The 25,747-nt window shown below is 40.9% G+C and overlaps 1 protein-coding gene across 5 annotated transcripts in view; it reads right to left on the bottom strand.

Annotated features, from left to right (window-relative positions):
• The window catches only part of foxp1b (forkhead box P1b), a 147,685-nt gene that overhangs the window by 53,543 nt on the left and 68,395 nt on the right, over positions 1-25,747 (bottom strand). For 3 of the 5 annotated variants that reach the window (XM_030729435.1, XM_030729436.1, XM_030729432.1), the window contains exon 6: positions 24,769-24,938. In XM_030729435.1, coding sequence (XP_030585295.1) covers positions 24,769-24,927 — 159 coding nt within the window. In that variant the 5' untranslated portion in view covers positions 24,928-24,938. Of the gene's footprint in view, positions 1-24,768; positions 24,939-25,747 lie in introns of those variants that run through there. The other 2 variants (XM_030729433.1, XM_030729434.1) reach the window with 1 other exon arrangement.

Genomic DNA, 25,747 nt, shown 5'->3' with positions numbered 1-25,747 from the left:
CAAAGTGTGCTGTTTTCTTTTTCCCTGTAACTGATGACACATGCAGTGAAATGTGTGTGTGGTGTGTGAGTCTGGGTTTACAACCGAGGGTGTTGGAACAAAGAGAGTTGAGTCAACAGGATATGATAGGAAGTTCAGACAGTAATGGATAAAAAGATACATTTCTGGGAAGTCTTTCCTCACTCTCATCAGTGCATAAAGAAAAGAAAGAAAAGAGCAGACAGAAAAAGGTCTTTTGGGGAAAGACGAGAAATTGTGACAATGAAAAATGAGATATTTATATTTGCTGTAACGTTAGAAAAACTATTAATAACAATTATATTACACGGTGTATTCTATTTATATGTTAACCTAACCTAAGGTTGTCCACCAGCGTCATACATACATGAACAATAAAAATATGACTTATTATAACTGAATTGAGGTACTGCCTTAGCTTAAAGCAAAGGAGTCAGATGGCACTTTAGACAATAAGAATTCTGCCACATTGCATGAAATGAGGAGATTATTAACAGCCTTTAACTTTTCATGTCAACAGCTTCATCAAATTAATCTTCCAATTAATGTAAGGGCAATAATTATGTGTCTGTGCCCTTGAAAACATAGCCAATGATCATCTCGACATTGGCAAATTAACTGAAATCATATCGCAGCCTGACAGCAAATATGTTGGCTTAATGAGAATCTAACTTTTGACAACCAGAGTTACAACAAGAGTAAACATTTGTTGGTATAAAGAGACTAAAAGGTGAGCAAGCTGAGAACCTGTGTTGTGAGGTCAGCCTCAGGGTTAGGAAAGCCGTCTCCCTCCCTTCCCCTCCACCTTATCTTCTTTGAATCTTACGTTCAAAAGATCAGCATGTGTGATGCACACATGGATGTATAAGTTGTCCCAAACAAAATGTGATAAACTGGAAACTAACTCAAAGACTCTGAATCACGGTGAAGTGAGGGGAAAAAAACATTTCATTTTGGAGATAAGGTTTCAACAAAGGAGCTACAAAAAGTGTTTAGGCCAGGTATCTCCTCTGTACAAATTAGGTCAGAAAAATGTTGCTATGATGTCTTATATTTTTGGCTTTATATACAAGACATGACTTCATTATTTGGTGTACAGCTGTTCATCAGTGAAATAATCCTTTCTTTGTCTTTGCCACACAACAATAAAATGAATATCTTTGCACTTTGGAATTTAAAGACGTCACTCTGATCAACACTTCATACTAATTCTGTTTTCTGCCAGTTGACGGACAGCCCGGGGGCCTGACTAGACCTTCAGCAAACAGCATCTTTCTTTTTTAATTTTACTTTTTTAGATATCAGCTTAGCCATATTGCTTTTATATTAGATTTAGTCAGCTCTACTGTACATTAAGATGATTTGATTTTCTTTATTTGGAAAAGTAGATTAATAAACCCATCTTTTTGTTTTTATCTACAGGGGCAGAATTTCAGTTGGTTTTATGGATTGAACTAATAAATAAGTGCGGATAAATAATAATAAATAAGTCAGCATTTTAAACATACTGTACAAATAAACAACAAGCTGGAAGGGACGTCCACACACCGGTGACATAGTCGCCAGAAACCACAGAAAGTCAGTGACTTCTGGCAACTTTAAGCACAGGTGAGTGAAATAATGAAGGGAATCGAACAAGTAAAATTCACACTTTTACATTTGTACTTGCAGAGTGCATTATATATACTGTTTACTTTTTAATGTGTGCCAAGTGGCTACTTTGGCACGGTCTCATACTAAGAATATACAGAGCGATTTGTCATTTTTATTCACTTCTGCAAATTTTTAACTTTAAAATGGATCGCGAGCAAAGCACACCAAATGCTCTATTGTTGGCTACAATAGCACAAAGACATCTTCATAACCTCCAGCCATCTGAGTAATTGAAGACCACTGATGACAACGTCCCAGCAACAACAGGAAAATTCTTAGTGTCTGTAAGCTGTGCGGCTAATGTGGCTAATTTTACTACCATCATATGTCCACAAGCCACAACTACACTACTGCCAAAAGTATTCACTCACTTCCATGGCCACCAAGCACCTCGGGATGCAGACTGCTTCTACAAACATTTGTAAAAGAATGGGTCGCTCTCAGGAGCTCAGTGAATTCCCGCATCCAGCGTTCTTGCCAGCGGTTGATCGGCCGGCACTGAGAATTTTACCGGTTCCCTATCGGAACTATTGTTAAATGCTATCATCACAATTAGCAAGCAGGCACAGCAATTAGCCAGGCCTTCTTTTCCAACATCAGTGTCTGACCTCACAAATGTGCTCCTGAAAGAATGGTAAATAATTCCCATAAACACACTCCTAAATCTGGAAAGCCTTCCCAGAAGAGCTGAAGCTGTTATAGCTGCAAAGGGTGGGCCGATATCATTTTAAACCCTGTGGCTTAAGACTGGGATGTCACTCAAGTTCAGATGTGTGGGAAGGCAGATGAGCAAAAACTTTTGGCAATATAGTGTATACTGGCTTGTTGTGGACATTTTAGTGTTGATTTGAAACCAGTAAATACAGACTGGTCTGTTACTGAGCTTACATTTTCACATTTGTGCTATGATGTAAAATAATGTGATCTGAATCCACACCACAATTTAATGTGTTCCTTCATGACTAAATTTCACCTCTCAACCAACATTTTTATGAAATCTGACTAAGTAGCTCTGTTAAGGTTTGAGGATGTGACTCAGCTTTTAACTTGGCTCATGGTGGTGGAATAAATGGTCACAATGAAAAGGTAATTTTGGAATTTGCTATGCCTTTGGATCAAAGTATTAATATTAGGCACAAGTTGGCACAATGTACTTTGAATGGTCAGTAAGGATAGAGCCAGTCTATACTGCACACAGTCACACAACATTATGCCTCCGAATGTCTCTCATATGTCTTTGTGAGTTGCACACCATGAAGCCAGAAATGTTATATATCCCAAGTCTGTAAAGAGAAACAAATGAGGGGAAAAAAAACACACAAAAAAATTGTACATTAAATCATTTTCTGCTTCAACAAATAAGACTACAGTAGCTCTATTACAATCTCAAACTGAGGTTGTTTGTGAGGCATGCTTGTTACTGGAAGAAGGATGCAGCTGCAAAGACAGACGCCTACATTCACACACCAAACATACATTCATTGTTTGTGAGTTAACAAGAACACAAATACACACACCCACCATAGAGGGAGTGAACCCTCTAGGTGCTTTTGATTAGAAAAGACCCTCCAGCACAAAACAAGGTTTTATCAGCAACAAAGACATTGCAATTTGGTATCCTTGTCATTTGAAATCCTCTTTTATTTTCCACATTTCAAATGTGTTCAAAGTTCACATCCTCTTCCCCATGTTAACACAACTTCCTCAATAAACAACAGTGTTTTATCTGCATCTACTTTCACAGCATATTAGTGAATAGAGGCAGCAGCGTCTCTCATGTCCCTGGGCTATCACACTGTGATAAGGGAACTGCTAAGTACTGGATGTCTTTATGTGCAGTCTGCACATGTGGATTATTTACAGGCTTTGGGGTTTCCTGCTGCTAAAGCCAGCTCTGGGTGTCTTACAAATCCCAGCTCAGAGCATTGCCACACAGTCAAGTCTGCTCTCTGCTGAATCCCTTGCTGCACCTTTTCCCACTACAAACAAAACCCAAACATAATTCAGACAGGTCTCTCTGTTTCCCCTTTATCAGATCAATCACTCGAGTTGCTTCTGGTGTGACAGATGCACCTCGGTCAAATTAAATCCCATAAATGTCAAGCAGAAAACGAGTACAATAAAAGTACACAAAATAGACATGATTTTGGGTAAATGTGGAGGGAAAACTATTCAAGTGTCCATTAAGAGTCTGACAGTGGAAAATGACAGGGAAAGTGTTGTTTGTTCAGGCCAATCAAAAGAAAGACCTCTGTAGCTGTATATATGTTGGGTTCCTCCCTCCATGGCTGGGGAAGACCTTGAACGTGAAATGGTTTCAAGCAGATTGCCCCTAATTGCTAGAAGATGTGCAAGCAGGTGTAACCAGATCCCTGCGGCCACTCAGGAAAAAAAAGAGAAAGAACAAGATGTGCATCTGTTTGTGTGCTTCTGCGCTTGTGTGAGTGCGGCAGTATATTTACTCAGCGGCCACGTTTCGCCAGGCTTTATTAGGCAGGAGAGTGTGGCTCAGAGACAGGCAGTAACAACACAACTAATAGGTTAGCTCTTAATGTAGTCCAGCTCAGAAGACACTGGGCCCTCTGGTCCCGCGCTACACCCTCTGCGGGACTTCAACACCAGCGGCCTAAATGTCAAGGTTATCTGCTTGACTTTCTGGCTGGTTGCACATCTCAGCTCACCTGACATTTATCACTTCTGCTGTTTTCTTTTCAAAGACAAGGCCCTCTGCTTCTCAGCAGTAACCAAGCCAAGAGGATCGTTTTCCTGCCAGCTTTTCCATGTAAGTTGCTATCAGATTTCCTAAAATAACCAACGGTATCCAGTCAATTCATAAACCGTAAGGGCTGTCGTAGCTCGTGGCAACAAATTTGGTAAAGCCATGAGTATAACTGATCCTATATTCACAATATATTACCGATAACTATTGAGTTAGATAAGAATTGACTATGCAAACACACTGAAATTGAATTCACTCGGAATACTTGTCATTTTAATTGAAATGCATATAATTTTTTATTTTTTTGGCAGGGGGTGATTTTTTAAACATGTAAGCGGATAAGCAGTGAGGATCATGTCTATTTATATTAATTGCATTTTTCCCCCCTTTCTCTTTTCCTCCGTAATACAGACGTTTATCTGCAATGCAAAGCAGGGAAAGTCTGGTTTCCCAGTAAGTATATAATTAATGCCATTTCCAAAAAGCCACTCCACATGGAAAACAGGCCCTGATGCTCAAACCTTGCGCATTACAGGGCTCTCGCAACAACACTCTCCAGTCTGTGTTTAGATTTCCAAACTAATTCATGTAGAATACATAAATAAATCAACGTTTTATACCCACTTCAAACCATTAGATTCCCTTCCTTTGCTGCACTTTTCAACTAATCTATTAATATTTATGACAACACTAAACATTTCAAATATCCACGTTTAAACAATAAGGCAGTGCGTGCACTTACATAAGATGAAATCCGACTTCAATAAAAACCCCATTTTGTTTATCCAACACACCTCCCCCTGGAGCCCCCCTCTCTCTCTCTCCCCATAACAGGTAATACAGTGCCCGGAATTTTTTTTTTTTTTTTTTTTTTTTTGTGCAAAAAGAAGGAGAAGAAGAAAAAAGAATGACTAAGAAAAACATGACTAAAGCAAAGTTATTAACTGTGAGTGAAGATAGAAGAGAGGGGGCTGTGAAGCAGGACTGATGAAGGAGGGAGTGTAGTGGGGGGGGGTGAGGGGGTGACAGATGAAGGAAGAGAAGAGTGAGAGGCAGAAGAGGGGGTATAAGAGATAGAAAGAGATGGAAAAAAAGAGAATGCAAGAGAGAGAGAGGAGGCAGAGGTTGCAGGAGGTGCAGAAGGAAGGGTAAACAGTGCCCCAACACGGCAGTTCGGGCACTTGGAGCCTGGTACAGAGGGGTTACCCCACCCTCCCCTCACTCCCCCTAACCCGGCGAGGTCAGTTAAGCTATGCAGGCCTGACAGCTTCCGTTTGCTGTGTGCTCTGCATTTGTTTGGATTCCACAGCCTTGCTTAGCCAGCAGCTTAACAACAGATGGCTAAAGAAGGCCTCTATTCAGAGAGGTCTGAATCAGAAAATCACACCAAGAAAAGCACACAAGCTGGAGACAAAACACACAGACACACCACAAGCACACACATGCAAATTACATGGATTGTCAGAGTTGCACATGCTGCAAATGGGAGAAGAGTAAATAAGGTTTTGCTTGCAGCAAACAGTTATTTCACTTCCCACAAAAGACATGCAAAGACTCGATGTTGAGACATATGCAGCAACAACTGAGCACATACACACGCACAGTGATGTCTGATTACACCAAACAACTTCCTGGGATGATTCAATAACTGAGCAGATCTCAGTGAAAGCATTTCTGTCCCCTGCCATTATTAAACGAATACCACGTTTATTACAGCTTTAGTGTGGTGTAAACTCATAAACACCCTCCCGGAGTACAAGAGCAACTGTCAACTAAATATTGTTTCTCTCATGAGTCGCTCTTCCACCTCAATTACGCCTTTCAACTTCACAGGCTCAGTATGATAAAGTGGCAGTAAAAATCATTCACATTAATACACCATTGTGCATCTGCTGCTAAAGGTAATTAAAGAAGTAAATGACTCATAAGAATAGACATATTAGCCGCAAAATGAAAGGCAACTGGGCTGCCTCATGAAAATATGTACCATTAAGATACCGCATTTTCATATTGAGGTAATCAGCTCCACTAGCTTGATGCTGATTTAATCCACTCCAGTGGAAAGTCTATCAGCGCACAGCCGCGTGTCACTGTCTCTCTTATGTGTACCCACCAAGAGGCACTAGGCACTCTACTTTAGCATTGACTGTGAATGGCTCTTCCAAAGGAGTGAGGTCACACACAGGGACATCAGTCGATGCTTAGGTGTCATTTAGGAGCAGATGGAGGGAAACAGAGAAAGCGTATGAGAGTGAGAAGATGATACCATCAAAGCTAAAAAGAGTAAAGAAAAAGAAAAGGAAAAAGCACAAACGACCTGGGAACAATGCAATAGGCAGATCTCAGCACTTCCTCTCCCCCTGACCTTAGCTTTGTGTTCTGAGGATATGATGCCTCAGGATGCCCACCACTGAATCGGCAATAATATCCTCAGAGTTGATAAAGTGAGAGGAAAAGAGCAGAGGCATGCCAACTGTGCTGGGTACTTTAGATGGACTGTTAGGAAACACACACTCCTGCCGATTGCATTTTTGCTGGAAGTGTTGCATCACTTTGTAGCAAGGAGTGTTGTGCTTGGGAAAATGGGTGCTTCCAAAACCCAGCGTGAGACCTAGAATACTGTGAGCAGATTTTATCATGCGTGAATGATATTGTTTAGAATGGGAAGATCTATCTGCCCTGGTCTCATAGACAGAGGACTCACCATTATTGATACACTCGAGACTTCCAAGATACGACCAGTAAAACCCCTAAATCTTCCAATTTAGTTGTGGTGAATATAGATGAATGTTTTTTTGCACACAACTACAAGATGGAGTTTGAGGAGGGGAAGACTGATCAGACAGTTGCCACGGTCAAGCAAGGTCACAGCGCTCGGGGTCTGAACTGATGGCCTGTGCTGTCTTCTGACCACTCCGTGGCCTCGACACCACAAGGCATGTTGATTAACTCAGAATAGATGCAAAAGTAACTCATGTAGATGAATAATCCCACTAATCAGTAAAGCAGACAACAAGCGTGACACTCCCTAAAGCCAATTTCGAATGTTCCCTTGAAGATGGATTGGAAATGTCAAGCACACCAAGAGCAGGCGAGCATCCTGTTGATTTGATTAAGAAACTAAAACTACAGTCTGTCTTCTTGAAGTAAATAAGCTTTTATGTATCTTGCTTTAAACAACCATACCACAGCCTTTATAGTATTTCTCTAGTTTCTGACTGTACATGTTTTCCCACTGGCGCTCACTGCCTTGAACTTTTCTGACCTGAGACCTAACACATCATGAGCTGCTGAGGGAGAATTCCCAGTGTGTGTGTGTGTGTTGAATGAAAGTTCCTCCGAAGGAGAGGATTTTCTATAAATCACAGGCCAGTCCAATTGGCTATGGATTTAGTTGCAGCAGGGAGAGACGGCTCCCTGGGAATAGCAGTGTCTCTGTTGAAGTCATTCCAAGATGGGTAATATGATCCTATGCCGCCAGGAATAAAGGAAGGGAAAAGAAAAGCAGGAAAAAAAATCGGATTGCCCCGGCCATAAAGAGGAGTAATCTCCAGCAGTGTCCAGACACATCACCCGTCACACTGGACTGTAATGTATTTCAGTCTCACAGGCAGATGATGTGACACATGGTGGGCCTCACTTTTTTTGGTGCTTTTCTCTTATTCTAGGAATTATTAACCTTCATTGAGTTGGCCGGAAGATGTGGAAGGAGAATGGGGAAACAAAAGTTTGCCAGTTCTGGTGCCTCACTCTCTCCACTTGGTAGACACCTTGCCGATGAACACCGAACAGCCACGCCATTAAAACCACTGACAGGTGAACAACATTAATCATCTTGTTAGAATGCAATGTTGTGCTGGGAAACCATGCGCCCTGTTATTCATGTGGATGTTGCTTTGACATGCAACGCCCACCTTAACATTGCTGCCAACCAAGCAGCATTTTCCCTGATGGCAGCCGCCTACCCCAGAAGAATAATGTGCTGTAGGCGGCTGCCATCAGGAACAGCTTGAGGAACATGACAAAAAAAACCAAGGCATGAACCCGGCCTCTACACTCCCCAGATCCCAATCTGATCAAGCGTCTGCAGGATGAGCTGGAACAAGACTGATTCATTGAGGCCCGCCCCCGTTAATCACAGGACCTAAAAGTATCTGCCTGCAACCTTCCAATGTAAACTAGCTGATTAATGAACCTGGAGATCACACAACTATAGCAGATCCCAGTAGAGCTATCTATCCAGAACTGAGACAAAACAACTGACACTTTTCCAGGACTGAGCATTAGAACCAGGAAATTGCTGAATGTTTGGTGCTATTTCAACTGTTGGCAAGCCCAACAACACCAACTTTTTTTTTTTTTTTTTTGATTAAATGAGGGTTTATAGAGTTTCCTGCAGCTTTAAGGTGGCAACTAATGTGCAGCTATTTTAATTAATCTGCCAATCGTAGGCCAACAGAAGCACACTTCTGTAGCACTAAAGATAAGATTGATCACCCATACTGGCCAAGAGAGCATCTAGCATCGCACAAACCGTGAAGATTATATGCCCAGCTCACAAATTCTCTTTCATTTGAACCTTTTTTTGGAGTGTTTATAGACTAACAAGTCATTTCATTGCTCTCAGTGTAAGCACTTTCCTCAACCATCTTAAACTTAATTAACATGCAGAGTGCAATGTGGTGACAGAATTGGTCGCCCTCAATCTGCCTGAGCCACCTTCAGCCTTAGGCGCTGAAACCTGCAGGCTGCTGGCTTCAATAAATGTCGCAAGAGAAGATGATCACAACTCAAATTAAGTTATGCACTAAGCTTGAAGGGCTTACATAAACATGTGATGGAAATATTAAACAAAGTCAAACTCAGAAAATAGACGGGGAGAAAAACTGTGGTTTAAAAAAAAAACGCTCTTGATGCAACTGGAGCATCATTTGAATTAGTGCAACTGGGTGAATAATTTTGCCAGCTGTTGAATTTTCATTGATGAGTGAGCATTGCATATATACAATAAATCACTATCCCCCAGTTTTTTCAGAGAGAACTACTTAGTAGTGGCTGGCATGCATAAGAAGTAAAATGCAGGAGGCAGAAGTAGCCAAAACAACAAGCACTGCAGGAACCAAGGGCATGTGGGCTATAGAGCTGCTGGGGTGGTGGGCGGGGGGATGACAGACTGCTGTTCAACTCCATTAGCTGCTATGTGAGAGGGGTGCATCTAGCAGCACACGACCTGTGAAGAATCCTAGATCTCACTCTATCTTGAAATGGGGACTGCCGCATTAATTCTAGGAAACTGTAATCTCTCAAGCAAATCAAATTACTCTCATTAAGCGCAAGAAGAAAACTGCCTCTGTAATAAGTATGTATAAAAAGTATTTATTACCAATAATCACCTCTTTAATATGAGCTAGCTTACAATGGCTTTATTTTTGCTGATTAAGTTTAAAAATGGGGTAACAAGGAAGGGCACATGCTCATGGACACATACACAGGACATTTACACACACACACACACAAACACACACACACACACACACACACACACAAACACACTTCCAAACATGCACACTAATACACAGCTCATGGAGTTTATGAGAGCAGTTGATACAGTGATTAAAGGGGAGGGTAGAGGGATACAGTGCTTGAGGGCCTTGGAGAGGACATGCCTCACCTAGTCATAAAAACACACCTCTGTCTTTAAGCCAGCGCCAGAATCGCTCTCAGTGGGTTCACTTGGAGGTGAATCGCTAAAGAATTTACATGCAAAGTAGCACATGTCATCACCCAGACGGTCCACTTGTGCATGTATTGTTACACTGTAACTTGGCGTACACTCATTGACCGCCACATATTTGTTAGGGACTGTAAGGCCAATGGCCTGGCCCAGGGCAGGCGCTCACAGAACAGAGCAATTTCTGAAATACACACATGCCCCCCCCCACACACACACACACGCACACATATACACTTTGTAATTTGCATAATTTGTGTATCTATGAGCCTTACTGTTCCATCACACAGTCAACTATATGTTAATGTTATGCAAGTATGATTTTAAACAGTAAACAAACAAATAACATTGCAGGCAAAATGACTCTGATGGGAGGTGAAGTCTTTGCTCTTCTTCCAAGATATGACATCATTTCACAAAGTATGAGCTGCCAAGTATAATTGCCCTGCTGGTAAATGGAAGAGACACAGCTTCCCTCCCTCCCTGTTTCTACTATTTGATTCTTTATTCACATACCCAATTAATTACATCTAAATAAAGCTAACTAACAGACAGCTAACAAAAACACATCAAAATGGGTGATAAAGAGAAAGAGAAAAAAAAACAATTTGTCTGTACAAAATCAATTAGGATTGAGGGTCAGTGGGTCATTCATTTACTGGTTCAGCATAATTACCTGTTTTCTTCCCCTCATTTACTTCTTTATTCATCTGGGACACTGATGTCCCTGCAAACCAAACGAACACACTTTTTGTGATTATTCAAATTAAACATCGACTCCTGAGAGAAAACGTCTGTCAAGCTACAATGCGGCAAAGCTAATATGCTCTAAAAACAAACTCCCCCCGAAGCAAAATCTGGGAATTCTATTAGATGTCAGCCTACATACTGTAAATTTCAATTTGACTTGCCCAATCAGGTGATAAATAACAGGTTTTAAAAAAAGAAAAGAAGCAAATTAGAAATCACAATTTGATCTTGTGGAATACGAATTAGGATGAAAATATGCTGAGCTGCCTCCACTTACAGTACACTTTCATGTCATGTGGGCTTGGCAAGAGGACAGGTTACAGCAGTACTGTTGCCCTGTGGCTACAAATCATTGCTGCTGCTTCTTTGACTGTCTATCATGGAGGCCGCATCCACTCATGTCTATGCCGTCTGCTATGATTCACAGTGAGAAGGAGGGGGGAGGTGAGACAGAGAAGAGGAGAATCGTGGCTCACTTTAGATATTCTCCCCTTTTACTTAAGAAAGCTGTAGACGTATAAACTACATCGCCTATATAAAGCAGAAGTGCTGGTCTTTTAATAGACAAGCGCATTTATCAAAAAGCAGGCTCAGTTAGCCTGCCTGCAGAATATCACATTAACACTTTGTAAACATCCACCCATAAAGATAATTATTTTGATTGCAAGACTCTTTTGAGGCTTTCCTTCCCCTCCTCAACATCTGGTGAAAATATGGGGCAAGTGCTGGCTTTCTGGCTCCTGCTCAGGTGGTTAAAATAGACTGCACACATACACATATAAACAGAGTGGTGATGCATTTTTTTCCTTCTCCAGCTTCATTTTCTTTTCTTTTTTTTTTTTAACTTGTGGCAAGTCAGCGAAAAGGCAGAAGCTGTGGCTCCCCACATCACACCTGCCAGGAAGTGATCCTTTTCTCTCCAGCCAGAGAAGCTGCTGGGATACGCCTGGACCTGCAGCTGTAGTGAGCATTAAGCGTGATGCTCCAACAGGCAGGGCATGGACTGTCACAGAGGCACAAATGGCAACTTTTCTTATCCAGTATGAGCCCAGGCTTGGACTCACCTGCGGTTACAATCCATAAATAAATACATAAATAAAGAACACTATATAAAATTACTATATTTCTTTGTGATCCTGGTTGTGTCGTGGAGCCATACAAAGGAGAGGAGGCCTCAAGAGTGGAACAGAGCATTGGAGATTGTGATAATTGGCCAGGATGCTGCTACCATGGAGTCCCCTGTCCCCTCACCTCCAAATCCCAGTGGCCCCGTTTTCAATTTAACACAAGACTTGACCAGATTTCACTCATTGCAGGGCAAAGGCACATCTTTGACACTTTTACATTAGAAGCACAGCTTTCTCCTGATTAAAAAATGTCTCTCTGCTTCTCCCCTTCTCCCGCTCTCTGGCGAGAGGTAATGTGAGAGGGGTGTCCATTTCCTGTCCCTCCTTTCTTTCCAAATCAACCACAAATAACTCACAGCCTCCTGTGCCTATCTTGATTTCACTCTAGAAGATAAGGACACCATTTATTGTTTTCATTGAGCTTGAGTGCTAAGACAGAGAGCACCAAATTACTCTCAGATCGAGATAAATGCACCACAAATCGCTAATTCAATCCATCTTCGATACTGGTGATGCTTTGAAGAGAGGGGGCTATCAAAAGATCACACTGTGAAACCGGAATCTGGTGGTGTGATACTGGCTAGAGACCTCATCAAAATGACAAGAAAAACTAATTGTAACCTGAGTTAGAAGTCCCTTTGGGGAGGCAGAGGGCTGCTACAATCTGTTTATGAGTTAAATATGAAATTCTGTTTTATATGCCTCCTTCAAAGCTATCCTAGGCAATGAATGGAAAAACTAAAAGGCAGCATATATATATATATATTATCACAATCTGGACTTCATAAAAGAATACCGAGCTGAAAATGCACGTGGAGGGAACCTCTGCTCCTACTAGCGGTGCGATGGTGGTGAGGGGCTGTGGAGTGGAGAGTATTTACTGATGCGGTTATCTTGTTCTTTGACAGGCAGAATCACTCAATCAGCCGCCGATGGCTGGGCTCAGGCAAGCCTTACACGCACATCCCCGGACTTGTGGAGAGGAGGCGTCAGCCAAGCCAGATCTGATCAACAAATGCAGTTCTCCTGTGCCACAGCTATCTGAGATGATGATGATATTATGTGGAAGTGAGCAAAGTGATGGAGACAGCACAGGGAGCAACAGAGAGAGACAGAAGGAGACAGAGTGAGACCTGAAGGTGGAACCTCCCGTAAGGTGCCACTTCTTAAAGGCAACGTGTCTCTCTGCTGCAAAGCAAAGAGATAACATGCTGATATATTCTAATAGGAACCGCATGCCTCGCCAACACTTCCTTTAGCAGATCAAAGAGCCGAGCATTTATATGTTGGGGAAAGTCTTGCATTAATTATCAGAAACTTGAATTAAAAATAACAACTTGTCTGTCCAGTGGAGTTACATACCAATTAAAAACACAATCCTAGCAGTCCAAATGACATTTCTAATGATAGCTTTTAAAAATTAGTGACATGTACATGTTATTAAAAGGTTACAGAGAAATTTGCATTAAGCAATGAGGGGAAAATAAATATAGTGTTGAGTGTGCAGATAAGAGCTCAGTAATTAGGAGCAGGCATTGCAGTGGTGGAAAACATTTGAAGAATAAACCTGGAATAGTTTGCTTCTTTCTCTGTTGCCCTACAGATATTTTACATTATTCAATCCAAAATACCATCTTTCTGATTCGAACTTTTCTTTTGCATGTTAATGTTTAATAAGAGCCCTTGGCTATCTATGGGCACAATTATTAGATATCCGCAGAGAGAAATTGAAAAATTAATCATACTCTCAATTTTGTACTTCTCTGATCCATTGGAAATGGCTTTAAGAGGGGAAGCATCTCCCCTGTCACTGGCTTCATCTAAACACAATCGATATGCTGCCAGAGATGAGTTGCTTGTGCAACCAAGACAATTGCGTCAATACTGTAATTAACTGATTATTTATATGTTGGCACTTGTCCTGCTGCACTGCCAAACTGATTACAGATATACTTCTCTCTTTCCTGGAACAGGCATAGTGAGTGTGAGGGCTAATTACCAAAAACATTACACAACTTTGCCAGTCTACATCACCCAGGATGTTGTGTCATATTTTATCTATGAGCACCTATTATTTGATGACACACGCTAACACACAGTCAGACTACATGTAAAGCTGTAACGGAGGAACATCCAGTTTTTTTTCTAATACAAAAATACCAGAAGTCTTCCTGTAGGTTTTCAGTAATCATTTTTTTGCATGCTAATATAATGTGCTGAGTATAAAATACGCCACAGTGCAGGCAAAACAGCATCATTTGATATATTTCTGCACAATTTAAAGTTTCTAAGTGGCACTTTAGCTTTTCAAGGGAACAAACAGTATAAAATAATGTAATATGCACAATAATGGTAACTAAAATTTCAGTACTGCCTAAGGTTTGCTGTAAAATACTGCATTTGATGTCCAGTCCTTTCACTGAAAGTGTTTAAATTTCAAATGAACTTCACCTACTTCACACACGTGATTTGAAAATATCTCTTATTTCTGTTTGGAGTAATTCCTGACATATGATCTGCAAAAGCACGATCACTGACTGTATCAAACAACATGCTGAGAGCCTGTTAGGCCAAGTTACCCTTTCAGTTGAAGAGGTAAGAAGGCCCTATTTAAAATTCAGCCATTTATAGCTTTTTCTCTTGTGGGTGGTTGTTTTTTACTTCATTAATATTTACAGATGAAATACATGTAAAATGAGCAGGGATTTATCCTTTCAAAATCATCAGTAGGAATACAGTTGGAAAGCAGATTTTTTATTTACTTTAAATGCAAAAAATATATGTGAATCGATGACTATGGCTTTGTATGGTCTTTATCTTATAATATAAAATGCATTGAGGTGACTGTGATTTGGCTCTATGTAAATAAAACCAAATTGAATTGAATCCAAACATGTCAATGTGACCAAGTTAAACTGGTTAAAAATATGATTAAATTATGATTCAGTAGATTGGTTTAGTGCAGTGTCATCTGAAGCATTGAAATAAAATAGCTTCATTGTTCTAACATCTGAGTGCACAACATGCACCGATAACTGCGTACAGGGTAGTAGTTTGAGGCATTCTGGGTTAAGGAACTGGACAGTAGTAGTAAAACTCAAATCTCTGTGTAACACTGCAGTAATGTCAAACAGTTGACTGTGCCTTGGACTAAATCCCAGCTCACCTAAATGGATTAATAAATCGTTGCCAGGAGTGAAATGTGTAACTGACACATTCAAGCGTGTGTGGGTGCCAAGCCGTCCAATTCATGCACATGTTTAGTTCTATTTCTCAATGAACCGCAGTTACACTATTGTTTTAGCTTTTACACTTAGCTTGGCCATCTGAGAGAAATTACTTGTGTTTCTCGTGTCAGTGAGAACAAGACCCGTGATGGATCGTGCACCGCTCACTACACTCCTGCCGGCCTTACTCAATTTCCCCTACCATGCTTCAACCAAAACCCCCGTCCCACCCACAGACAGTCCACGGACAGAATGGCGTCCTCCTTAAACAACTCTTTCTTTAACATCTGCCCAGAAGCAGCACTGCTGCCTTTTGTCCACTCACTGTCTCCTAAGGCATGTCATCCAGCTCTAATCAAGCAGAAAATGGTCATAAATATTTCTTTCTGCTAGATTTCACATTCACATTTCACGCAGGGACATGATATTTTCCCCCCTACCTCCAGGGAGTACCTAATGCAAAAAACAGTCACTTATATTCAAGGCTCATGTTCCTTCAGTCAAATGCAGAACATATTCCCTGTTTGAAGGGAAAAACAAGGGGAAAAAAAGGGAGGGGGCAAAGGAAAAAGCAGAGGAGGGAGACATAAAGGACTGTCTTATTTTCTGTGCCATTTACTGGCTAGTACTTTCACAGCAATCCCATTACATCATGTCAAAGATTGTAAACAAGCAAATAACAACAGCGTATCAGAGACCACAGTGAGGGAGCAGCTCACATTGTCCTGGAGGTCTCTCTGTCACCAACTGGGGAAGGAAAAAAACATTTGTTTTCATTGTTCATTTAAATAATATATATCTTTTTTTTTTTTTTTTTTTTTTTTATAGAGAGAAAAGGGCTGCATGAGGATTTATTTGAGCCATTGTCTCCGGCCTGGCTAAGTATTTATGGCACATGTCATTCACAGGATGCCGAGGTGCCATCACTTTTATTTATGACAAGACATCCCATCATGGCATTTCATTCTCTAAATGGTATACAGCTATTCACCAGTGAATGCCGACCTGTGCCATTTTTCTCTCAAATAGAGGCCATGTCACCGCTGAACGTGCACTGGGGGTTGTTATTAATCACTCATACACACTTTGATGGGTGAATACATGTCAAACAATCAAATTTACTCTAAGAGACCCATACATGGCGTGGCTGTCCATAGATATTTGCTTCAATGAAGGCTCATTTGATCATCAGAATTGGTAGTTTATCATATTTTACCCTGCATGCACAAAACATGGCTGTCAACTTTTTTAACGTATAACAGAAACAAGGAATATACACTGTGCGCCAGTGCTGTACTGAGTGAAAGTTTTCATTATTCTAACACAGTAATGTAAGGTGTTAGTGTCTAATGCACAATAAATTATTTTATAATCTAAACTTTATTAGAAGCCAAATCTATCTATCTATCTATCTATCTATCTATCTATCTATCTATATCTATCTATCTATCTATCTATCTATCTTCAAAGTCAGTCTTCTATTCATGACGACTGTATCCCAGCCTGTGAAAACATTTGGATCATGGCTTCTGAGGCTCTGATGGGAGCTTTCCAAACATCTGACAAATCAACCTTGATCATGTCATCATCAGTGTTTTGGGGCCTGACCGATGCTACAGATTTAAAGCCAACATATCTTGGCCAGTTAAAAGCAACAAATCTCCCATCTTAACTTCATGTAGTTAAAAGCAGATTATAGCCGTGGTCAAGTTTCTTTTCCTCGATGTAAACACATCTGCGCTCATTCTGCTTCACTGATAATTTGTGATTTTAGGTCATCACATTAACATCGGTGAAAATAAAGCAAAACTTTAAGATGAAGGTAATAAACAATTTCTGCACTCACTTCTTTTTAAGCCATGATATCCTTGTTGTCTCCTATCATTTAGCTTAGACTTGATCTTAAACACTGAGTCCTTGGGAAGCACAGTTGTTTCAGGGTACTCCAGGGAGCAATATCTGCAGTCTGTGTGCCAACAAATGGCAGCAGGTGGCATTTTGCTACTGTGCAATCACCTAGCTTCTGTTAGAACTTTAGAGCTCCCTCCTCTGTCACCCAGCCTAACCAGGGCTTGAAGTCAGATACCAAGGTTGAACACTGCTGTCCCACAATGTGCCAAGAGATTATGAATAAGACATAAAAGTCAGGCTCACTACAGGCTTTTCACATTAGCCTGGCTGTGCAGGGGATGCCCCCAATGCATGCACGTATACAAGCCAATGCACGTGCATGCATGCGTCATGCACACTCCTCCACATCCACATGCATTCAAACATGCATGCATACATGCACACGCATCAGTATTTTTCATGCACATATAGACTCTATCTGAGGCAACTTCATCACTATAGGCATTCATATGCACACCCGAAAGATGCCTTAATCTGCAACAAGGATTAGAGCTTATTGGAACAAATAAGTGTTTTAAAAGGAGAGAGTCCCGGTTTCAATTTCAATAGCTCATTTAACCCTTATCTGCCCAAATCCTTAGGGTCCATTCTATGTTAATTGGATCTACATTGCACAAGCATTGGGGGTGTTAACAAGCACAGCCTATGAATATTAATTACCCTGAAGTTTTCTGCACAGGAAAGACTTCACTGATACATATTAATTCTATGAAGTTTTTAAAGTAGTGCTCTCATTAAAAATGAATAGGCACTGCGCTTGAATGTTTTCCCATGAGGAACTGTGCATCCTTAAGTCTATCCCTAATAAATTAGGTCAGATTGGCTATCCTTACAGAACAGCATCTCCTCAAAATGGGATTATTATTCAACTAAATGTAAACATTCCAATCGGGTGAAGAAAGGGTTTTGTTTAAACTGTGTTTTGACAATGGCCATTAAAGCTAGTCATGTCTGAGCGTGTACTTTCCCAACCACAGCCTCCTGAGGCCCTGTTAAAACGGTTACTTATTTACAACACTAAACACACAAGTTGTTCAGCTAAACAGTGCTAAATTACTCTGTTTGCCTTTGTGTGTGTGTGTGTGCGCACAGTGATTTGTGTGTCCATGTTGATGTGGTGCATTCAGAAGCTGTTGCTGGCACTACTTTAAATAAAACATTGAGGATGCATTAGTCCTCTCTCTCTCTAAGCCATTTAATACTGAACCGATGTAGACGTGTTTCCCTGTCTGCCTCCAGCCAGCTGCTTCAGACACCTGCTCAAAGTTTAGAGTTGCCCACTTCAGCACAAACACGCAGACCATGCCCATCAAAGACGATCCGGGCACCATACAATGAGAGCCACTTCACTCTTCCTAATGATACCAGCATACACTTGCATCATTTACACGGGAGGCATTTGTACATCCACACTTCCTTGACAGATTCCACAATTTTTCCACTAACTAAAGAGTGAGGATGCACCCAAATTGCCAGATTAATGTAATAAATCTGGTTAGGATCGCGATACTATTCAGCCATCTGTTTATTCCAAAATCCAGCTTGTCGGTAACACCACTGATACTATCAGATATTTTAAATGTTCTCTAGTTAATATGTTATAAAAAGGAACCTATTTAGTCAAATGATCTGCTGGAGTTTAGAGAGGTTTGCTGATTAACTTTGAACTTCCCAAGCCTCTATTTATCACGCAAATGCAAACAAAAACCCAATTAATTACAGGCCAAAGGTTTAGAAAACAGCCTGTATTAACCAGATGTCTTGCCTTTAAAACTTGGAAAAGTCTAAAAAGACTTCCTGGTGTTTTAGTATGGATGAAAATCTTTGTAAATAACCATTAAATTATGACATCTATGAGAATGCCACCGATGACAGAAACTGGTTCTCTTCCCTGTGTCATGTTTTAGATTTTAGTTTTATCTTAATTTTTCTTTGGCTTTGCAATTAGAACTTTTACAGCCCTGACCCATGCAGGCATTGTCTCGAACCATGCTAGTGAAAATTTAATTATTTAGCATAAATCAACTTCTGACAGTGTCTCTATTAACATGTTTTATTTTATGTACGAGTAAAAAAAAAAAAAAAAAGTTAACTTCAGAGCATATTTTTGCTCTGAGCTACAGGGGGAGAGATGAGTGAGTGTGTCTGAATGTGTGTGTGTATGCTGAGTGTGTCCATTCTGATTACCACAGTGTCAAACAACCCCTGTGATCCCCCTCCTTCTGCCCACATAGGCAGGGTGTGTAAACAGGATGTGGACCCAAGCAACAGTCAACTATTTTAAACTCTGGGTTTCAGCACACATGCAACCTGTGCTTCATCTCTTGTCAGTCAGAGAGTGGCAGCTGGAGGTAGACTCAACAAAATGGATGAGTTCATAGTCTGTTTTGGAAAGCGTTCATAAGCTGAAGATGAGGAGCTGGGTGGTTTACCTCCTGAAAGTTCACTAACAAAACCTGGGTGACAAAAGGATATGAAAAGTTGCAGCTAGACTAAACACACTTTGTTTTCAGATTTATAAATGTGTGTAACAGTGTTTAAAAAAAAGAGATGATTCAACTAAGGGAATTCTGAGCGTTAGTGAAAACGGTCGGGATATTTCAGAGACAGAGGCTGTTTTTTTTTTTTTCCCTTTAATAATTATTTCCCCTTTTTTCGACATAGCAACACATCGCTGTTCAATTTTCACCTCCATCTGTGTGATTATTAATCAGATCACACATCAATTGCCAGAACCAGCAAAAAAATTCAGCCTGTAATAAAACTGTCATGTGCTGTGGTATAAAGACAGATGTTGCCAGTTGTGTGATAACATAATTAAACTGTTCTGTGAGGGATTCCATAAAATTATTCAAATTGGACGAGCACTATCATTTTACCAATAAGCAATTTAGGGCAATATGCAGTGTCATAACACTGATGTTATCCTCTCTGCCAGATTTTCCAATAAGCTGGAGCCTTTGCTTGGCCTCCTGTGAATATGAACAGTATACATGAAGATACCTGAGAGCTCCTAAAGATGCTGAGTATCCTTTCAGTGTGATGCACGAACCACTACACCATGGAGCCACTGTAGTGCAGCAAAGCTATTGGTCAAAATGCACACAGAGCAAAGGAGCCTTTATCACGCATGTTAAATATTCAGCATTGCACTGCACACATCTATCTAATTCTGCTGTAGAGCAAATACAGAGATACTGGCAGGAATTCAATTCAAAGGCGCAGTGATAAGAGCGCGTTCTTCTTGTGTAACAGTGTATGTATTTCAATCTAGGCATAGCACGCTCTCTCTCTTGCCCTCAGCTCTGCTGCAGAGTGCATACGATTAGCAGAGATCTGAGGCAGAAAATGCTCTCTGGCCTCCTCTCTGACCCGGTGCTGTTAACTCTCTCAGTCTGACCATTAGCCCATAATGTGGACTGGATGCCCGAAACCAGCAGGTCCTACACTTGAAGGCCTGGCCTTTGGGCTTCTACTCTGTGTGTGTACCTGTGTGAGTGTACTGGGAAAGCAAGGCTTATCATGGAACACTTTGCCATCAGAGAACAGTTACGATGTGCAGCTCCATCTTCTCGAGCCTCCACAAGGGACACTGTATGATTTGCATTATGCAAGCACAGAATGTGTGCCCACTCAGCTCTTTCTGTGGCCACTGTTATGGATGTCACTCTCTCCTCTATGTACACGCAACACGAAAGACACCTCAACCACACAGGCAGAGAGGTAGGCTTGTATAGGTGTGTATCCAATAAAAGAAAAGCAATTATTAATCACTGTTTTTGGTAAACGGTGAACAATCACTGAGAAGAAGATATTTTAGAGATTAGTACGTTTATTTAAATGGCTCTCCTAAAGGACAGGATATTAATATTTAATGCTCTACAGTTGCATCAAATGAACTAAATTCAGAGCCAACGAGTAACTTGCACGCTTAAAAAGGTGAGACCGCTTTGCTGAAAATGGCCACACATCACAGGAAATGTGAATATCCTGAAGACAGCAGCTCTAGAGCTAACACGATGTCCCTAACGACATTACTGTCACTGTGTGTTTATGTGACAACTACAGCTGCACAACACAGTTTCCTGTTGCAAAATCATTTAAATCACAAATCACAAAACAGGTTATTGCAAAACTTTTTCATACTATTGCTGTTGTTTTATTTTCGCCCCTGCAGTATCTTCACTTCCTCATGTGGATAACGTTAAAACCACAACTTCTGCAACACAAACAAAAACAGAAAGCAAATAAACAGGCAGGTTCAGGGGTGCAGACACATGTGCTATGAAAAGAAAAAAAAAACTGTTCATGCTATAAAAGAGACATTTATTAATAATACATGGGCAACAGCAAACACACAGAGCACAGCAACAAGATGCACAACAAATATTTACAACTGCACCCAAATGTCTAACCATTACAACACATGAGACAGGACACCAAGTTCCTCCTGCAGAGAAATCTGCTGAATTTCAACAGCATCTCAGGAAAAAAAAAAAAGAAGAAACGCAGCACCTTTTTTGCCCTAAAAAAAATATTTGACTTACTAATAGACATGCTTAATTCAAGCTTATGGTCCACTTCCCCCAAATCTGACTAGTCAACAAGATGAATTCCCCTGTCAGAATCAAGATGATCAAACAGATTACAATTATTTCATCCCCCATCTTTATTAATGAGGACTGTCTTTCATAGTTATGTTCCCTAATAAGAATAAATGATATGCCACTGCCAGGTTTGTTGTTCCGGCTCACTCAAGGGACTCTCAGACGTTTGCACTTTGAGTCTGAAAACATTTTAGATTGATTTTTGCATCACCTAAAGGGGTAATGGCTTCTTGGATATGTTGTGGAGAACAAAGAATGCAGGAAAAAAAACTCTCAGTGTGTCAGTCAGAGGTGTATTAGTGCAAGCCACAAATAAAACTTAAAAGGAAGACTGTGAAATGTCACAAAAGTAAAAATTTATCAAGTAAGTGAGTGAAGATCGTAATGCCCTGGGGACAATTAACATGGTTCATGGTGCATGAGGGAAAATCCTCGGTTAGTCTAATGGGAGAGTAAAAAGACCGGCTGCCTGTCTTGCCAGTAACACTGCCGGGGTAAGTAGCCTATCAAAGTCCAGTGCCAGGAGCTGAGAGTGAGACATCTCGTCCTTCGTTCCCATCCACGCGTCATTTATTACACACAACAATTAATACATCTCCCTGTATTCAGGCCACACAAAATAACCACTGGATTTGTTCAAACTGCATAAACCCAGAATTATTTAGTTATTTGCTACAGTAGAGAACAGGGGTAGAAAATGTGACTACAATATACTGAAGCAGGATGGAGCGAGCTGCTGGTTTTTCCTTCCTATAAATGCCAGGGCACATGCTGGAGAGCAATAGTTCTTTCTGGATGACTTGAAAACAGGGAGCATGCTTGGACGACTGGCTCTATTCTGGTGGGAAGGCTTTATTTCCATCCCTTCTTGGTGTCAAGTGCACATCCATGACACTTTTCTCTCTCCCTCTCCCCTGCCTCACATTTATCAAAGTTGTAACCCTGTTGTCTTTGCAGAGCGAATCAGAATGTGCCCCTGGCAAAGAATGAAGGAAAAGTCAACAGGAATTAAGTTTCAGTGCAACTGTTTACTCAACTGTGGCCTGCAGTTATTGAAATTTTATCCATGGTTTTGTGTGACTACTGCAGTAATGAATTCAGTATGGCTGTGATTTTCTCACTGACGACATGCTCGTTCGGAGCTGGAAAAAAGGATGGGTGGGAGGTGGGGTCTGGGGTCTAACTGGGGTAGTGGGGAGGATCTGGAGAGGCCTAAAGGCTTCACAGGCTAAAAAGACTGAAAATCAGAATAAACACTGACTCATCCTTTGTACTTACTGAACAATCAACACTTCTTCTACCACTCACTGACAGAAAATGTAATTAACAGAGGCACCTTGTTCCCAAGCACACACCTTACATCTAAGATAATGCATAAAGCATCCTTTTGCTTAAAGTGTATGTATGACAACTTATTTATATTTACATACAATGATACTCTACAGTTAAAAGCAAAAAAACACTGATAGAAACAATTCAAAGATATGACAATGTTAAAGCAGTGACTTACAGAGTAATGCCAGGTTTCTGGCCAAGCAGCCTGCTGAGACTAAGTTGACCCCCTGCTAGTCCAAAGCATAAAAGATGTTTTTATTTTTGGACAAAAGCTGCTACGGTTCAATTCATTAATTCATCTTTTAGGGTTTACTGTTCCTCTTAACCATTTTTACACATAAATAAACTATAAATAAGTTAAAAAATTTATTAAAGAAATACAATTTTACCTGTTCAGCTCTTAGCATTCACTTATGCCCACTTATATTGACTAAACCCCTCCTGCTGATATATCAGTACACATTACTTTCTCTTCATGTTGGTATTGTGAAATTAACTGCCCAGTGTCTCTCCTCCCATGTGCAGAGCTGCAGACTGGTAGCCCTGCTGTTCTGCCTGTGCTACCACACAATTACCAATTAGCATTACAGCGGGGGGGATAGTGCTACAAGTGCATGTGGCCTAACAAAGTTCCTGGCACAGACCCTGGTCATGTTATTGCTAAAGTGAAATCTGAGCTACATTTCTGAAATAAACTTATGTGTACTGCTACTATTATAAATGTATTTACCTGTATATAACATCACCCACAATGCCAAGTAATGTCTTTTCAAAATGCAAAGCTATTTAATCCTATTGTCAAAGTGAGACATGAATGAATTTGCTGGTTCTCATCACTTCTGAAAACAGAACTGCTCATCAGTGTCCAGATATCATATCATCAGAATACTGTTGAACGATGATAAATGATAATACTACTAATATGTTATCGCTCAGCTCTATGTCTTATAATGCCATATCCCCCCTTGTTCCATGCTACAGCTTTGTTTGGCTCTCTGTACAAATGCTGATGGATGCGCTGTGACAACAGACAACGGCACAGAGCCCGTGCATCATCACCAAACAGCTCCTGACAACAACCCTAGTTGTGCTGTCGCAAAGACCAAGATAGCAGAAGACACACTGATCTTTTCAGTGTTGTTTCCTTAAACACAGTGTCGTGTGCCACACATAACGCTGACACCAACAGAAAGAGCTTGTCTGTTTGCCTCAAGTCTGAGATGGTGAAAATGTTTCGGCTTCACTGACGATAACGCCGGCGTCTGTCTCCTCACCTCATTGGTTAGTACAGCAGAGTGTGGCATTAGTTTTGAGTGTGAGGTGTGTTTACAATGAGCCGGAGGAAAACGCTGTCATCCAATTGGACGTCATGGTTCCTTAACTGTCTACAAAATCCTGTGGCACCTACATACTTAAAATATGTCAGAACATCATAATAAATATTTGATCGAAATGCAGATGCTGCATGCTACAGTAAACACATTCACAACCAAACAATCACACAGGAAGAGCACTTCCCCTCCTTTAAATATTCAAAAGGGGCCTCAATATACATAAATAATAATAATAATGTGTTTATGAACTAGATGTACTTTGAGGAGGAATTAAATATTAAGAGGCACTTTAAGAGGCGGATTGGGCCTGCTGTTGACATGGCTTAATAAAGTGAAGACAGGTGTGAATGGTCTACCTGGTGCTGCTGGAGATGCAAGAGGTCCGCTGCAGTCACTTCCGCTAATGGTGTGGCACTATTTGGTCGTCCCTCTCTGGGTACTCCCTCCACACTCACTCCTCCACTCTCATTGGCTGGGCCGTTGGTCGTCGCCTCCGTCCCAGATTCTTGCATCATGACTTAAAAACCTGAGAGAAGGCGCAGAAAAAGAGAAAACAGGGACAGAGACAGAGAGAAACAGCTGTTAAAACACACTGCAATGAGGTCGCATTTCAACTGTGGGCCAAACTATAAACATCTGTCATAGTCTTCCCACACAATTTCACTTTTGTTGCAGGCTTCCCTGTTGGTTTGTGCTTCCCTGTGTCTTGTTTGTTTGCTTGTAGCATACGCAATGAGGCAAACACACATACACGCATTCACAGACTGCTTCTAAACGCAGTAATGAACGGCTCCTTTGTTTTGTCTTTTCCGGTGCAGATCCTTTACAGATGACAAGCCCATACCGGGCCAGAGAAAAGTGAGTGGGACATAGGTTTTGTTTGTATTCTCCATTATAGGGTCTATGTAAGGGGGGGGGTAAGGTGGAGGGGTTGGAGTCCAGCACACATTGAAGAGGAACCCAACCTGAGTTGAGTGAGAGCAGAGGAGCCCAAGAAAACACTGGACCTCCAAAACAAAACACTTTCTATGGAAATGGATATATTTACTTGCATGGCTCCCTGAAGAACCACGGCAGAATGGCTTTTTAATGGGAAACAGAGCGACTGTGTGAGGCCTGCCAAAGGATCTCCATGAGAAACATCCAATCTGAGGCTGAGCGAAAACAGTCAAATCCTTGAGGGGTGCTCAATTAACACCAAAACACAGGTCTGAATATAAATAAATCCCTTTGTGTTGGAAAAAAATGTTGACTTTCATAACTTAATCTAACTGAAAAGGGTAAAATACAAATACTGGCAGTAGTTTTAAGCACCACTGCACACTTTATATAAAA

The sequence above is a fragment of the Archocentrus centrarchus genome, chromosome 5 (assembly GCF_007364275.1).
Source record: "Archocentrus centrarchus isolate MPI-CPG fArcCen1 chromosome 5, fArcCen1, whole genome shotgun sequence".
In the NCBI taxonomy this organism is placed as follows: Eukaryota; Metazoa; Chordata; class Actinopteri; order Cichliformes; family Cichlidae; genus Archocentrus; species Archocentrus centrarchus.
The sequence above is the reverse complement of the archived record's forward strand: the minus strand, read 5'-3'. Positions and strand labels throughout refer to the sequence as shown.